The sequence below is a fragment of the Cottoperca gobio genome, chromosome 9, assembly GCF_900634415.1.
Source record: "Cottoperca gobio chromosome 9, fCotGob3.1, whole genome shotgun sequence".
NCBI lineage: Eukaryota > Metazoa > Chordata > Actinopteri > Perciformes > Bovichtidae > Cottoperca > Cottoperca gobio.
In genome coordinates, this window is record NC_041363.1 from 835,514 (window position 1) to 853,937 (window position 18,424).

Genomic DNA, 18,424 nt, shown 5'->3' on the forward strand with positions numbered 1-18,424 from the left:
GAACAAAATGAGATTGTTGTTTACTTGTTCTGTTACATCATGGTTGGTTTGTCTTCGCCCTGAAGATAAAGACAAACAAACAAAAGATATATATACAATAAATAATGTGGACATTATTTCATATATATATATATATAGTAAATAATGTCCACATTAAATATATATATATATATATATATATATATATATATATATATATATATATATCATTTCCTTTTTCTTTGGATATGTAAAGTAAATAAAGTGGACATTATTTTAATACCAATTTCCTTTTCAGCACTTATTTATTATTGAGGTCACGCTTGCAGTTTTAATAAAATATAAAAGATCAAACATCTCATGTTTCTGAAACGTCTTGACATTTGTTTACAAAGATTTCAGGTCATTTTCTATTTTTATCCAGTGTTGTGTGTCCAGGTCAGTAACCGTGTCTGCGTTTGTGTCTTGCAGATGAAGTCAACAGAAGTGGACCAAGGGCTTTTCACAGACAGCTACTGCAAAGTGTGCAGCGCGCAGCTCATCTCCGACTCCCAGAGGGTTGCCCATTATGAGGTGAAGACATTACCTCACATGACTGATACACGACACTCTTCTGCCATTAATGAAGGTTTTAGGGTCGTGCTGTTTCGGCCCCCCCCCCCCCCCCCGGAGACCCGTGGCTGAACTATACACCTGAGCCCTGCAGCTGACACACAGCACACCTGAGTTTACACTCTTCTTTCCCCCAAACCTCAGCAGAGAGCTCCAATGGAAAGGAAGGAATAACGGCAGCAGACATTAAACTCATTTAAGGTTAAATATATATTTAAGTGGGTTACATACATCATTTCTAAAGCACAGATATTACTGTAAACCCTTCAACAGTAATAAACCATATTTCATATTACAGTAAACACTGTGGGGAACAATGCGTTCATTTCTCTGTCGTGATGAATATTCAGGAAAATACAGGCTGCAAACACGACCGCTAATCCAGCAGTGTGCAAGCAGAAGTAATGAAATGCATTGTGATCATGTTTACACAGGAATCATTCAGTCTGCACCTTGAAAGAGCTTATTCAACAAACCCAACTGTATAATCATTCCATATGAACGGTCCCTGACTTTGTACAAAGCAAACATTCCTTCTAGAAGGTGTGCATGAACTGTCTGATGTGGCGTGAGGCACAAACCCCACAGCAGTGACCCTGATCAGCGTCCTCAAGGACAGCATGAGTGAAGCGCTTGGTGGAGGTGCAGGTAGCCCTTCCTCTCTCTGCAGATGCTGCCTCTCACTCACTGCCACATTGAGTGACGAGGCCGCTGAGTCCGGCCGGACATCTGCAGTAACAGGAGTTGAAAGCACTCACATGAACACTGTGGCCCACTCTCAAGTATTAGACTACGACCTTGAGTCCCTTTAGCATCTCTATTGATTCTCTATTGTTGTTCTGGTAGAGAACAGGCTGCTGCTGAGAGGGACCTCATTCCTTCTCTTCCACTTTGTTCAAACTTTGCGTTACTTAGTGTTGGAGTCAGCCTTTCTTCTGCTTCTCTTAACAAGTCGAGCTGTTTCTCCTGCAGGGCGATGTGCTCACCGAGCTGCTGTGGAGTTCTATTTAAAGTCGTCCTAACTGTCCACGGGAAACAGGAGAACTGCTTTGTTCTTCAGGGCGTTGCAGGAGACAGGAAGTGGCTGCACCAATCCGAATCAAATATTAATTTTGTTATTGTGTGGTGAAAGCTGAATGCAGCACTTGGCCCGCTGCCTCGTGCAGACGGGCCGTGTTTGGATTGTCTTTTAGCACAGTTAGGGTCTAATGCTTGGTGACATGTTTGGGTCATGGTGACGACATGAACAGAAAAACAGATTGGAATAAAAGAAACTTTACTTCTCCTTCAGAGGGAGGAGGTGCTTCTGCACACCGACCTTTCAGTTTGATTTGCATGTGCTGGAACATCTCTCTGGAGTTGTGACAACAGAACTGAATATTGAGACTGTAATATACATGATGAGCTTGCTGGACGCTCCGATAGATTAAACAGGGAGCTGCTTGTGATACATCCACAGTGAGGTGTGCACCGTTTCAATCAGCTGAATGTGGATGTAGAATATGCACGGTGTTGATATTTGCCGACTAAACGTTCTGTCAATCCGCTCCATGAAGCACCGGCTCAGCACAGCAGGAGCTGAAGTCAAGATGATAACTCCGTCCCTGGAGGACGCAAGCCTCAGAGAGCTTCTGTGTGAACTGCAGCAGGAAATGGAGGATCTACACATGTACACAACACACACACATGTACTCAACACACACATGTACTCAACACACACACATGTACTCAACACACACACATGTACTCAACACACACATGTACTCAACACACACACATGTACTCAACACACACATGTACTCAACACACACATGTACACAACACACACACATGTACTCAACACACACACATGTACTCAACACACACATGTACTCAACACACACAGTGAAACGTAGACTGCATGTGACCCATCCTTGTATTAGGAGCTGTGGGCAGATGTTCTCAGCGCCCGGGGAGGGGGGGAGTTGTCAACCCTCCCTGGTGGTTCTGCCTGACGCCCACATTAATATTTATTATTTAACATTGATGTTGTATTTTTACTATGTTGTTTGTCCTGTACACACGTCATGTATCACAGTGTCCTGAGGATCCTCCTCAGTCTCTCTGAGGTTTACAACACCCCCTTTAAACGTGGAGTTTATTCTGGGAAGTTGTGCGGTGCGAAGGTCTCAGGACAGAGGAGGTCACATGTGCAGTCTGTATAAATACATTTGAGCTAATGGAGCTAGCATTACCTCAGTTAGTGAAAGGGTGAGCGTGATGTGTTGTTATTAAAACCTGTTTGAATGTGTGAAGGTACAAGATGGCCGCCGGAGCCCTGAGGATGATGAAAGGTAATCGTGTATTTATTGGTTTGTTAAATCAAAGGCTTCAGACCCCCCCTCCCCATCATCTCGACTCCCACTAACACGCTGAACTCTGATCAACTCAGTGTCCCTTTGAGTTTCCGTACAGTGCTTGTAATGGAGTTTTAAACTGCGTAGTTAAAGCTTGGTGACAGACCGGAGATGTAATTGATCTTTAAACCAGCAGCAGATCAGAGGCAGCGCTGTTCTGCAGATCAGAGCCGTCTGTGCTTCACAGTTCAAACTCTGAAGTGGCTCATTTTAATTTATGCATTTGTCTCCTTTTGCACGTGTACTGGATGTGTGCAGGAGAGCTTCTTTTAAATCTTCCTGTTCCTTCACAGAGACAGTAGAGACAGCCGACACAGTAGAGACAGCAGAGACAGCAGAGACAGTAGAGACAGTAGAGACAGCAGAGACAGCAGAGACAGTAGAGACAGCAGAGACAGTAGAGACAGCAGAGACAGTAGAGACTGTAGAGACAGTAGAGACAGTAGAGACAGTAGAGACAGTAGAGACAGCAGAGACAGTAGAGACAGCAGAGACAGCAGAGACAGCAGAGACAGTAGAGACAGTAGAGACAGTAGAGACAGCAGAGACAGCAGAGACAGTAGAGACAGCAGAGACAGTAGAGACAGTAGAGACAGTAGAGACAGTAGAGACTGTAGAGACAGCAGAGACAGTAGAGACAGTAGAGACAGCAGAGACAGTAGAGACAGCAGAGACAGTAGAGACAGCAGAGACAGCAGAGACAGTAGAGACAGCAGAGACAGTAGAGACAGCAGAGACAGCAGAGACAGTAGAGACAGTAGAGACAGTAGAGACAGCAGAGACAGTAGAGACTGTAGAGACAGTAGAGACAGTAGAGACATGTAGAGACAGTAGAGACAGTAGAGACAGTAGAGACAGTAGAGACAGTAGAGACTGTAGAGACAGTAGAGACAGTAGAGACAGTAGAGACAGCAGAGACAGCAGAGACAGTAGAGACAGCAGAGACAGCAGAGACAGTAGAGACAGCAGAGACAGTAGAGACAGCAGAGACAGCAGAGACAGCAGAGACAGTAGAGACAGCAGAGACAGCAGAGACAGTAGAGACAGCAGAGACAGCAGAGACAGTAGAGACAGCAGAGACAGTAGAGACAGCAGAGACAGCAGAGACAGCAGAGACAGCAGAGACAGCAGAGACAGTAGAGACAGCAGAGACAGCAGAGACAGCAGAGACAGTAGAGACAGCAGAGACAGCAGAGACAGCAGAGACAGCAGAGACAGTAGAGACAGCAGAGACAGCAGAGACAGTAGAGACAGCAGAGACAGTAGAGACAGCAGAGACAGTAGAGACAGCAGAGACAGCAGAGACAGTAGAGACAGCAGAGACAGTAGAGACAGCAGAGACAGTAGAGACAGCAGAGACAGCAGAGACAGTAGAGACAGTAGAGACAGTAGAGACAGCAGAGACAGCAGAGACAGTAGAGACAGCAGAGACAGTAGAGACAGCAGAGACAGCAGAGACAGTAGAGACAGTAAGAGACAGTAGAGACAGCAGAGACAGCAGAGACAGTAGAGACAGCTGAGACAGTAGAGACAGCAGAGACAGCAGAGACAGTAGAGACAGCAGAGACAGCAGAGACAGCAGAGACAGTAGAGACAGCAGAGACAGCAGAGACAGCAGAGACAGTAGAGACAGCAGAGACAGTAGAGACAGTAGAGACAGCAGAGACAGTAGAGACAGTAGAGACAGCAGAGACAGTAGAGACAGTAGAGACAGCAGAGACAGTAGAGGACAGCAGAGACAGCAGAGACAGTAGAGACAGCAGAGACAGCAGAGACAGTAGAGACAGTAGAGACAGCCGGACATAGCAGAGACAGTAGAGACAGTAGAGACAGCCGACACAGCAGAGACAGTAGAGACAGTAGAGACAGCCGACACAGCAGAGACAGTAGAGACAGTAGAGACAGCAGAGACAGCAGAGACAGCAGAGACAGTAGAGACAGCAGAGACAGCAGAGACAGTAGAGACAGCAGAGATAGCAGAGACAGCAGAGACAGCAGAGACAGTAGAGGACAGCAGAGACAGTAGAGACAGCAGAGACAGCAGAGACAGTAGAGACAGCAGAGACAGTAGAGACAGCAGAGACAGCAGAGACAGTAGAGACAGCAGAGACAGTAGAGACAGTAGAGACAGCAGAGACAGTAGAGACAGTAGAGACAGCAGAGACAGTAGAGACAGTAGAGACAGCAGAGACAGTAGAGACAGTAGAGACAGTAGAGACAGTAGAGACAGTAGAGACAGCAGAGACAGTAGAGACAGCAGAGACAGTAGAGACTGTAGAGACAGTAGAGACAGCAGAGACAGTAGAGACAGTAGAGACAGTAGAGACAGCAGAGACAGTAGAGACAGTAGAGACAGTAGAGACAGCAGAGACAGTAGAGACTAGTAGAGACAGTAGAGACAGCAGAGACAGTAGAGACAGTAGAGACAGCAGAGACAGGTAGAGACAGCAGAGACAGCAGAGACAGTAGAGACAGCCGACACAGCAGAGACAGTAGAGACAGTAGAGACAGCAGAGACAGCAGAGACAGCAGAGACAGTAGAGACAGCAGAGACAGCAGAGACAGTAGAGACAGCCGGACACAGCAGAGACAGTAGAGACAGCAGAGACAGCAGAGACAGCAGAGACAGTAGAGACAGCAGAGACAGTAGAGACAGCAGAGACAGCAGAGACAGTAGAGACAGCAGAGACAGTAGAGACAGTAGAGACAGTAGAGACAGTAGAGACAGCAGAGACAGTAGAGACAGCAGAGACAGTAGAGACAGCAGAGACAGTAGAGACAGCAGAGACAGCAGAGACAGTAGAGACTGTAGAGACAGTAGAGACAGCAGAGACAGTAGAGACAGCAGAGACAGCAGAGACAGTAGAGACTGTAGAGACAGTAGAGACAGCAGAGACAGTAGAGACAGCAGAGACAGCAGAGACAGTAGAGACTGTAGAGACAGTAGAGACAGCAGAGACAGCAGAGACAGTAGAGACAGTAGAGACAGCAGAGACAGCAGAGACAGTAGAGACAGTAGAGACAGCAGAGACAGTAGAGACAGCAGAGACAGCAGAGACAGCAGAGACAGCAGAGACAGTAGAGACAGCAGAGACAGCAGAGACAGCAGAGACAGTAGAGACAGTAGAGACAGCAGAGACAGTAGAGACAGCAGAGACAGTAGAGACAGTAGAGACAGCAGAGACAGTAGAGACAGCTAGAGGACAGCAGAGACAGTAGAGACAGCAGAGACAGTAGAGACAGCAAGAGACAGTAGAGACAGCAGAGACAGCAGAGACAGTAGAGACAGCTAGAGACAGCAGAGACAGTAGAGACGTAGAGACAGCAGAGACAGTAGAGACAGTAGAGGACAGTAGAGACAGCAGAGACAGCAGAGACAGTAGAGACAGTAGAGACAGCTATAGACAGCAGAGACAGTAGAGACAGTAGAGACAGCAGAGACAGTAGAGACAGTAGAGACAGCAGAGACAGCAGAGACAGCAGAGACGTAGAGACAGCAGAGACAGTAGAGACAGTAGAGACAGCAAGAGACAGCAGAGACAGTAGAGACAGCTAGAGACAGTAGAGACAGTAGAGACAGTAGAGACAGCAGAGACAGCTAGAGACAGTAGAGACAGCTAGAGACAGCAGAGACAGTAGAGACAGCAGAGACAGTAGAGACAGATAGAGACAGCAGAGACAGCAGAGACAGTAGAGACAGTAGAGACAGTAGAGACAGCAGAGACAGCAGAGACAGTAGAGACGATAGAGACAGCAGAGACAGTAGAGACAGTAGAGACAGTAGAGACAGCAGAGACAGTAGAGACAGTAGAGACAGTAGAGACAGCAGAGACAGCAGAGACAGTAGAGACGATAGAGACAGCAGAGACAGCAGAGACAGTAGAGACAGTAGAGACAGCAGAGACAGTAGAGACCGTAGAGACAGCAGAGACAGCAGAGACAGTAGAGACAGCAGAGGACAGTAGAGACGATATAGACAGCAGAGACAGTAGAGACCGTAGAGACAGCAGAGACAGCAGAGACAGCAGAGACAGCAGAGACAGCAGAGACGATATAGACAGTAGAGACAGTAGAGACAGTAGAGACAGTAGAGACAGCAGAGACAGTAGAGACAGCAGAGACAGCAGAGACAGTAGAGACGATATAGACAGCAGAGACATTAGAGACAGTAGAGACAGTAGAGGAAGCAGTAGAGACAGCAGAGACAGTAGAGCAGCATGAGACCGCAGGACAGTAGAGACGATATAGACAGTAGAGGACAGTAGAGACCAGTAGGACAGCAGAGACAGCAGAGACAGTAGAGACGTATAGACAGCAGAGACAGTAGAGACCGTAGAGACAGCTAGAGACAGCAGAGACAGTAGAGACAGCTAGAGACAGTAGAGGACAGTAGAGACAGTAGAGCAGCAGAGACAGTAGAGACAGTAGAGACAGCAGAGACCAGCAGAGACAGTAGAGACAGTAGAGACAGCAGAGACAGAGGACAGTAGAGACGTAGAGACAGTAGAGACAGCAGATGACAGGAGAGACAGTAGAGACAGTAGAGACAGCTAGAGACAGCAGAGGACCGCTAGAGACCAGCAGAGACAGTAGAGACAGCAGAGACAGCAGAGACAGCAGAGACAGTAGAGACAGCAGAGACAGCAGAGGACAGTAGAGACAGTAGAGACAGCAGAGACAGTAGAGACTGTAGATCCAGTAGAGACAGAGAGGGACAAGTAGAGACAGCAGAGACAGCAAGAGACAGTAGAGACAGCAGAGACAGCAGAGACAGCAGAGACAGTAGAGACAGCAGAGACAGCAGAGACAGTAGAGACAGCAGAGACAGCAGAGACAGTAGAGACAGTAGAGACAGCAGAGACAGTAGAGAAGCAGCAGAGACAGTAGAGACAGCAGAGACAGCAGAGACAGCAGAGACAGCAGAGACAGCAGAGACAGCAGAGACAGCAGAGACTGTAGATACAGTAGAGACAGCAGAGACAGCAGAGACTGTAGAGACAGCAGAGACAGCAGAGACAGTAGAGACTGTAGAGCAGCCGAGACAGCAGAGACATAAGAGACGTAGAGACAGTAGAGACAGCAGAGACAGTCAGAGACAGTAGAGACAGTCAGAGACAGCAGAGACAGCAGAGACAGCAGAGACAGCAGAGACAGTAGAGACAGTAGAGACTGCTAGAGACAGTAGAGACAGTAGAGACTGTAGAGGACAGCAGAGACCGTAGAGACAGCAGAGAACGTAGAGACAGCAGAGACAGTAGAGACAGCAGAGACAGTAGAGACAGTAGAGACAGTAGAGACAGTAGAGACAGTAGAGACTGTAGAGACAGTAGAGACAGCAGAGACAGCAGAGACAGCAGAGACAGTAGAGACTGTAGAGACAGCAGAGACAGCAGAGACAGCAGAGACAGCAGAGGACAGCAGAGACAGCAGAGACAGTAGAGACAGCAGAGACAGCAGAGACAGTAGAGACAGCCGAGACGTAGACAGTAGAGACAGTAGAGACAGTAGAGAAGTAGAGCCAGCAGAGACAGCAGAGACAGCAGAGACAGCAGAGACAGCAGAGACTGTAGAGACAGCAGAGACAGCAGAGACAGCAGAGACAGCAGAGACAGCAGAGACTGTAGAGACAGCAGAGACAGCAGAGACTGTAGAGACAGCAGAGACAGCAGAGGACAGTAGAGACTGTAGAGACAGCAGAGACAGCAGAGACAGTAGAGACAGCAGAGACAGCAGAGACAGCAGAGACAGTAGAGACAGTAGAGACCGTAGAGACAGTAGAGACAGCAGAGACAGCAGAGACTGTAGAGACAGTAGAGACAGCAGAGACAGCAGAGACAGTAGAGGACTGTAGAGACAGCAGAGACAGCAGAGACAGCAGAGACAGCAGAGACTGTAGAGACAGCAGAGACAGCAGAGACTGTAGAGACAGCAGAGACAGCAGAGACTGTAGAGACAGCAGAGACAGCAGAGACAGTAGAGACTGTAGAGACAGCAGAGACAGCAGAGACAGTAGAGACAGCAGAGACAGCAGAGACAGCAGAGACCGTAGAGACAGCAGAGACAGTAGAGACAGCAGAGACAGTAGAGACAGCAGAGACTGTAGAGACAGCAGAGACAGCAGAGCCTGTAGAGACAGCAGAGACAGCAGAGACTGTAGAGACAGCAGAGACAGCAGAGACAGTAGAGACTGTAGAGACAGCAGAGACAGCAGAGACAGTAGAGACTGTAGAGACAGCAGAGACAGCAGAGACAGCAGAGACCGTAGAGACAGCAGAGACAGTAGAGACAGCAGAGACAGTTGAATGTACCCCCAGCACTGTGGTAGCAGTTTTATATCTCAGTTCTTTAATAGCAGCTGAATGTTCGATGCATGTTTTGTGAATTATTCAGTACGACCGTGTGTGTAGTATTTATGTTGTTAGTGCATTTAGGGGCTCTATACTAATGTTTATATCTACATTTCTTTTATGTGCATTTTCAATTTATGCACAGAAAAAGTGTAGAAACAGCAGAATCCTTTAATAAAAGGCCAAAATATCGCAAACAAGTCTTTTCTGTAGACTGAGGTGAAAGCTCATGGACGTCTCAGAGAAGTAATATAGTGATATATGTGCTATGGTACAATGTCGAGGAAGTATTTTCCAGTATCTTGCAGTTCTTAAAAGCAAGAGTATGTAGAATACCTCTCTTATTGTTTCAGGGGAACATCAGACGATAGATCAGAAGGCTTCAAGATCCAGTCTTCATGTTGACAGTGTGAAGGACGCGTTCGCTGACATTGAGATACACGTTGACCTCACACTGCTGCTTTTACTTCTCCCGCTTTCGAAAAGACTCTTAAATGAAGCATGTAGCATGTAGCATGTAAATGGATGCACAGCTTTGTTCTCTAGGTGTGTTGTCTAATGTTAGCGGTTATCAGAGATTCTTTTATTTTTTATAAATGTTGCTGTTGGTGAACCAAAACAGTGAAATGCTGAAAGATCCTAAAGAGCTGAGTGGAGCTGCGGGGAACTCCAGAGTGAGATGATTCTTTGTGGCTTTGAGTCATTTGATCTATTGTTGGTATGAACATATTCATTAGTGCAGCAGCTTTTTATTCTCTCACAACAACACTTAGAATAAAGTCTTGCAATCCAGACACAGAAAAGAAAATGTCAACTCCTCCCGCCGCCCTCTGATCTCCAGTAACCTCGATTGTACGATATGAAACCGAAACGATCGTAAGACCGCTGTGTGCCTGCAGCACGGCTTCATACGCATTTCATCTCCAGCCTGAGTAATCCTCACATCCAGGCACAATGCCTGTCAACTGCTGTTTGTCAGCACTAGTACGTATAAACCCTGATTCTCCTCAGCAGCAGCCGCAGTGACAATATCAGCAGGATTCAGCTGCACTGGCTCTAATGTTAGCGTTTGGCTGACTTGTGCTTCTCTAACTGCTGTGCTCTTTGTCCACTTTATGTTTGAGCTTATTGCTTTCCATTATCTTGGAATGGGTTCGCCTATCAACGTTTTATATTCTGTGTTGTTTGTGCAGCTGAGCGTTCAGCAGTCGTCCCGCCGGAGGAGTCGAGAGGTTTAAGTTCAACAGATGTACAATGTAACCTTACAGCACATCGTTATAATGAGTTAGGGCGATGTCTGCAGTCGCATCTGCTGATTGATCATGTTGTGATATCACGAAGCAGTAAAAACAGTCTTTGAATGGGAAAATGAACAAAAGAGAATTTATCAAATTACAGACATTGTGAATCCCATAAAGGTCTCAATCAGCTTCTTACTGTGAGGAACAGGCTCCCACATGATCCCACCACACGCATGCACGCACGCATGCGCACGCACACACACACACACACGCACACACACACACACACACGTAAGCGTGTAATAAGTCCTGTTTCAAGGTCATTGCCACGTCCACAGTTCATGATGTGTTCATGCTGCTGTTGCACGAACAGTCACTTCCTTTGTGACGCCTCACGAACAGATAACGGCACAAAGAAGCCAAACACTCTGTTTCCACGTCTACACGAGTTCCTGAGATTTACAAAACGTAATTTCTCAGTGATCTTAAACGATGTTTGTTGACAAACGTTTTCCCAAATACCCGTGTACTTGTGGACCACTTAGTTATTGCACTTATATTTCTGTATTTGCAAGAAAGAGAATCCTCCAATATATCTTCTCCTTTATGAAGTGAGATCATGAGTGTAATGTTTGATATAATAGCAGATAACAAACTGGGAAACCAGCGAGAGACTAAACATGATGGCCAAGGGGGAAAATACCCATCGTACCCCCCCCACCCTGCACGAGTTGTTTCCTGTGAAGACGGAAGTTTATTTTGAAAAGACTGCAAAGATATCATACGGACCGTTATGTGAGGATACGTTGCTTATTATGTTTCTTCATATTGAAATGAGCAGCAGAGAAGGCAGTGGTGGATTAAAAGGGTTCAAATCAGCTGTTATTACTGGAAGAGACATAAACGCTGCTGTGAGTACATCAGGTCGAGCAGCTGAACCGACCTTTGAAGGGAAGATATTTCTGGTGCAGGAAAGTCTTACGAGTTTATTCTGCAGAAATACAAACTGTGATTACTTCATATATCCAAATGATCTCTATAGTTTTTAATACTCACATTTGATTTAGATGTTGTTAGTTTCACATTATATACACATATCATCAAATCAAATGTATTTATATAGCCCAATATCACAAATTATACATTTGTCTCAGTGTTTACAGACATACAGGATCGTACAGGATACGACACCCTCTGTGCTTAGACCCTCTGTCCTTAGACCCTCTGTCCTCAGTCCCTCTGTCCTCAGACCCTCTGTCCTTAGACCCTCTGTCCTTAGACTCTCTGTCTTTAGACCCTCTGTCCTTAGACTCTCTGTCTTTAGACCCTCTGTCCTTAGACCCTCTGTCCTCAGTCCCTCTGTCCTCAGACCCTCTGTCCTTAGACCCTCTGTCTTTAGACCCTCTGTCCTTACACCCTCTGTCCTCAGACCCTCTGTCCTCAGACCCTCTGTCCTTAGACTCTCTGTCCTCAGACCCTCTGTCCTTACACCCTCTGTCCTCAGACCCTCTGTCCTCAGACCCTCTGTTTTTAGACCCTCTGTCCTTAGACTCTCTGTCCTTAGACCCTCTGTCCTTAGACTCTCTGTCCTTACACCCTCTGTCCTCAGACCCTCTGTCCTCAGACCCTCTGTTTTTAGACCCTCTGTCCTCAGACCCTCTGTCCTTAGACTCTCTGTCCTTACACCCTCTGTCCTTAGACCCTCTGTCCTCAGACCCTCTGTTTTTAGACCCTCTGTCCTTAGACCCTCGCATCCCACAAGGAAAAACTTCCTAAAAGAAACCCCATAATTAAAGGGGGAACAATGGAAGAAACCTCAGGGAGAGACTGAGGAGGGATCCCTCTCCCAGGACGGACAGACGTGCAATAGATGTCGTGTGTACAGGATAAACAACATAGTACAAATACAACATTTGACAGAAATGATGTTGTGTTGAAAAAGAGAAAGTTTGGATGAATCCAGGAAAATGTCAAAAAGGCTTCCCGGTGTCCAGCAGGACCAGGGCAGCAGGCGCAGCCACGATTCATGATCCTGACGTAAACTTTATCAGAGGCAACCTGCCACATGAGACACAGACACTCCGGGGATGATGCCCCGGATGATGAGTTAGTAACATACATTTACATAAATGCATACAGATAGAGAGGGAGAAGAAGAGAGGGAGGGGAGGAGAGAGGAAGAGAAGGCAGAGAGCAGGGAGGTGTCCCCCAGCAGTCTAAGCCTATAGCAGCATAACTAGGGGCTGATCCAAGGCAAGCCTGAGCCAGCCCTAACTATAAGCTTTATCAAAGAGGAAAGTCTTTAGCCTCACATTATATACACATATCATCACATTATATACACATATTATTACATTATATACACATATCATCACATTATATACACATACTGTATATATTAATAGAAATATCCTCACATTTTGACTCATAAATGATAAAGAAATGTAATATTTCCTTCCTGCAGTTATGTTTCATAAACTCGTCTCTGTGCTCGCTCGGCTGCGTCTGCTCGCTGCCGGCTCGCTGCATTTGGTTTGGAGAGCGTGTCAGTTATTGACGAGCTAATCTGCATTTTCCATGCCCGCTCTGTTTGACCTTTACAAATATTGATTAAAGCAGAGGATTAGTGAAGCACAGTAGCTCAGGATGAGTACTGGAGGCTTCCCGTGGTTCAGATCGTATCGCTCCAAACACAGTCTTTCAGGAGCCACCAAAATATATCTGCTTCTGAATTAAACATTTCCTCCCAACATGTCACTTTTAATGAGCACTCAGCACACACACACACACACACACACACACACACACACACACACACACCAGCGTATATTTAAGTATTAGCTCACACAGGTCGTGGGATGTTGTGGTTATTAAGGGAGGAGTGAGCTAATTCCAAGTTATAGACACATCCCAATTCAAATAGTTTGTATTAATAAATAATAGAGTTCACAATCCTGGGAAGGAACACGAGCAGCTAACACATTTCTCTTTGCATCTCTTTGTATTTATCTCATCACTTGTATGATGCAGTTTATTGTGCAACCACTGAGAAACTGCAGCGTCAGTCGGGGACTTTGAAAGACTCGGCTTTTTGTTTCACAGTTAAGTTTGCACTTTTCACTTCTCTCATGTGTCGACCTCAGATCCTTGCTGACGGGCTGCGGGAGGCGGAGTTAGTGCATTTCTTTCAGCAGGCGGTTCTGGAGATGGGCACTGCTCAATCCACTCCTCCAGAAAGCTCTGATGTTGTTCCCTGTTGGAGGCAGAGACTGTGTAGAAAGAGAAGGTTTCTTAAAGGCGTCACAGTCGTGGTATATAGTTATTAAACCACAGCTATGAACCAATCACATTGCTTGATTTGAGCTACCTGCTTTAAAAGAATATGCTGCATATACATTATTCCGTGCTGTCAGAAGTGTTTTTAATATTTCCACAGGAGACACTTCCTGAAGGGCAAAGTTGCAGCTCTTGCGTTTTTAGTTTGTGCAGTCTGTTGAACTTGTTGGTCAGATACAAAGATCCGTTTCCTAATTACCCATCATGCACCATTAGCCCGCTGAGGTCTCCTCTCGGGTCCTGCAGGTCGCCCAGTCTGTAGATGCTTCTGCAGGAGCGATGTGCACACTGCAGCCATCCATCATCCGCTGTCACTTTCATACTCCGGAGTTAATGGAATGGAAATATTCGCTATTTCTAGTGCTGACAGTAAATAATGTACAGTCATGAAATGAGCCTGTGATAATTGAAGAGGCTGAAAAGTGCTGTTCCAATGAGCCTTTAGGGTGATCAGTGCGGAGTGTAACACATAATCAACCGTACAGATGCTTTGTCTCCATTTAAGAGTCCTTCTCATTAAACTGAAGACACACGTGACCTCGTCAGGAGTCTCTGGAGAAGAAGGAGATTAAAATGCCTCCAGACATGTCGGCAGGAGGAGAAGTGGCCCGGAGCTTCTTGTGCGAGCACTAACTGCACCGCTGAGGTGCTCAGCCCTTTTTATTTAGTTCACTCTAATGCAGTGGCGTTTACACACTTTAATTATGAGCCGGTCTCAGTGGGAGACCTGAGGTCCTGACCGAGGAGGTCCTGAGCGATCAGCTGTTAGCCTGCCCGTCTGGTGAGTGGAGACACAGAGAGCAGAAACTGTCCTCGGCTCTTGAAAGATGATTAAACGAGTTCAAACACAGCAAAGCATCTGACAGCGAGCGATTAGCCGATGAAGCGTGTCTAATGTAAAGAGTGTGAGATGCAGATTCCACTCGCACTTAGATTGAATTCTTTCACAGTTTGTCCTTCGTCCTGCAGCGCTCACACACTCTTTCAGTCCAGCTTTCATGAGAAATCATCTTAAAGCCACGAACAGACGAACAGGAGCCTTCTAAGCTCTGGGGAGGAGGACTGAGATATAACATTAGGAGCTGTCAGTGGAGTGAGAGATCTTCAGGCTTAGTGGGGAGACGTGGTGCCCACAGAATCATAATATATTTACTCTTCACTCGTGTTTCTGACAGAACGTTGTCTTTAGGAATGTGTAAGCTAACTGCAGCTGCTCGTGTGTCGACGGTGTGTTTCTGTCGCTCTGCAGGTGACATGTCGGGATGTGAAGCTACGACTGACACAGACGTCCGCTTGATGTCACTTTATGTGGCAGCCGGTGCAGTCGCTGCGTTTGTGCTTTCTAACATGGGACGTTGCAGAACGCTGCCTCTCCGATCGCTCTGCGTTTTGTTTGCAGTTGATACCATGTGTTTAGTGGGAGTTTGAGGATTGACTGCATGGCCTACTTTTATGACAGCGCGTCAGCTGTGTGAGGCTCCTGCACTGTGCACGATCTGAGCTCCGCAGTGCTTGTGCTGCTGGAGCTCAGGATGCTTCCTGTGCTGCCTGAGTGCAGACAGGACAGAGACAGGGTTCAACCTCCGAGAGGAAGACATCACGAAGCTGTTTAACACCAGCAACAGTCAGCACTGTGGGCTCCTCTACCACAGACTGGTGGAGCTTATGTTCTGATTGTTATTGCTTGTGTTGGAGCTGATGGTGTATTACATATCTCTCAGGTATCAGTGCCAACAATGTTTTTTCATTTGAGGATAAACTCTTTATTTAAGTCAAAAACATGGAAATTAACAGACTTTTCAACCAAAATGAACAAATATTAGTAAATCGACAAGAACAAATGAAATAAACCAGATAACCTCTTAGTGTTTGCTTGTTAGCATCATTTATATTTGTTTTAGTGGTTTAATAAAAACTGTTAAAGTAAATACATAATTATATTTACTTTGTTATCTCTGTAGAACAAAAGAGTCAATTAACATGAATGATTTTAAATATCCTAAGAATGCAGATTATCTGTGAGAGCAGAGATGATCTGTGCACAGGAGCAGCTGCAGGGGAACGTTAAAGACGTAATGGAGTTCAGCAGATCAGCAGATCAGCAGCACACGCACACACACACACACACACACACACACACACACACACACACACACACACACACGCCTACACACACACACAAACACTCACCTACACACACAAACACACGCACACACGCACACACACACACGCACACACACACACACACACACACACACACACTCACCTACACACACACACAAACACTCACCTACACACACAAACACACGCACACACGCACACACACACACGCACACACGCACACGCACACACACACACAAACGCACACACACACACACACGCCTACACACACACACACAAACACTCACCTACACACACAAACACACGCACACACGCACACACGCACACACACACACGCACACACGCACACGCACACACACACACAACGCACACACACACACACACACAACCACACACACACACACACACACCTACACACACACACGCACACGCACACACACATTTGCATGCAGTCAGCATTTTGACCTGTCACTCCAAGATGATTGACAGCCCACTGCAGGTGGCAGCGTCTCTCAGTGCATAACTTACAGGACTTTGCAGATGAAGTGGTTTAAATGTAGTTTTAAATGGTGCGATACAATAAGACAGTGAACACAGAGGAGAGGAAGAAGTTGACAAGGGGAAACCCATCAGCTGTTCTCCTCCTGATGATGCTGTAAGCTGTCTGATGACTGCAGCGCGTCAGCGGGGTCCCAGTCCCTGCATGGACTCTTCATGCCCCCCCACGTCTACGGATACATTTGTTTCTTTCATGTGTCAGAGTATTTGCACGTTAGTATATTGTGTTTAGGCTGCGTTACAATAAAACGTTTATGATCATCGTTCAGAATGTTTGATCCAACTTCTCTCAGCGTTTCTCTTAAGAAGCATTTCAGAGAACATTGTTGCATGAGGCCCGTTGTTTCTACTGCTGCCCTGCTTCACATTCATTCATTCATTCATACATTCATACATACATACATACAGTCATTCATTCATACATTCATTCATTCATACATTCATGCATTCATTCATTCATACAGTCATTCATTCATACAGTCATTCATTCATACATTCATACATTCATACATACATACAGTCATTCATTCATACATTCATTCATACATTCATGCATTCATGCATTCATTCATTCATACATTCATGCGTTCATTCATTCATACATTCATTCGTACAGTCATACATACACACATTCATTCCTTCTTCATACATTCTCAGCGAGCTGCAGTGTGGGGTTAAGTTTTTTGTTTGAAGCACCCCCCCACCCCCCCGACAGTAGCTCAGGATGAGCACTGGAGGCTTCCTGTGGTTCAGATCGTATCGCTCCAAACACACAGTCTTTCAGGAGCCACCAAAATAAATCTGCTTCTGAATTCAATATTTCCTCCAAACATGTCACTTTTAATGAGAGCACACACACACACACACGCACACACACACACACACACACACACACACACACACACACACACACTCACCTACACACACACACACACACACACACACTTTATATATTTTATGAGGCTTTTGTTTACGATTTCCGACTAGAAACACATCAGTTTGTAGTTCCATGTGGTGTTACAGTCCAGTCTGGTGTGGGACGGCTGGGGGAGTATTATTGTGTGTGTGTGTGTGTGTGTGGGGGGGGGGGGGGCGTACTAAGGGCTGATTAGCTCACTGATGTGGTGTTAATGCACTATGGATTTTTCGTCAGCCCTTATTATGTCAAGCGCTTAGCTCCCCCCCACACATTATTCCTGTTTCTATAGTTTCAGTCCTCAGATCAGCTGATGAGCTGAAACCTGAGCACACAGAGATTTACAGAGCAACCTGAACGCATCCTTTAGTCAGCGTCTCCACACTCCGGAGTTCTCACGGCTTTCATTTGGTCAAACATTTGCTGTCATTGTTTCAACAAGACGACAAGTCTGCAGCCTCCACAAGCTGCTCCCCGAGCTGCTCCGCGAGCTGTTCCCTGAGCTGCTCCGCGAGCTGCTCCGAGCTGCTCCGTGAGCTGCTCCGAGCTGTTCCCCGAGCTGCTCCGAGCTGTTCCCCCAGCTGCTCCGCGAGCTGCTCCCCGAGCTGTTCCCCGAGCTGCTCCGCGAGCTGCTCCGAGCTGTTCCCCGAGCTGTTCCCCGAGCTGCTCCCCGAGCTGTTCCCCGAGCTGCTCCGCGAGCTGCTCCGAGCTGTTCCCCGAGCTGTTCCCCGAGCTGCTCCGCGAGCTGTTCCCCGAGCTGTTCCCGAGCTGCTCCGCGAGCTGCTCCGCAGATGCTCCCGAGCTGCTCCGCAAGATGCTCCGCGAGCTGCTCCGAGCTGTTCCCCGAGCTGCTCCGCGAGCTGCTCCCCGAGCTGTTCCCCGAGCTGCTCCGCGAGCTGCTCCCGAGCTCTGCTCCCC

At 46.8% G+C, this 18,424-nt stretch overlaps 1 protein-coding gene across 1 annotated transcript in view; it reads left to right on the forward strand.

Annotated features, from left to right (window-relative positions):
• Positions 1 to 450: 450 nt before the first annotated feature.
• The window catches only part of zmat4a (zinc finger, matrin-type 4a), a 123,085-nt gene continuing 105,111 nt past the window's right edge, over positions 451 to 18,424 (forward strand). Inside the window, exon 1 of the mRNA XM_029440649.1 lies at positions 451 to 552. Coding sequence (XP_029296509.1) covers positions 451 to 552 — 102 coding nt within the window. The remainder of the gene's footprint in view (positions 553 to 18,424) is intronic.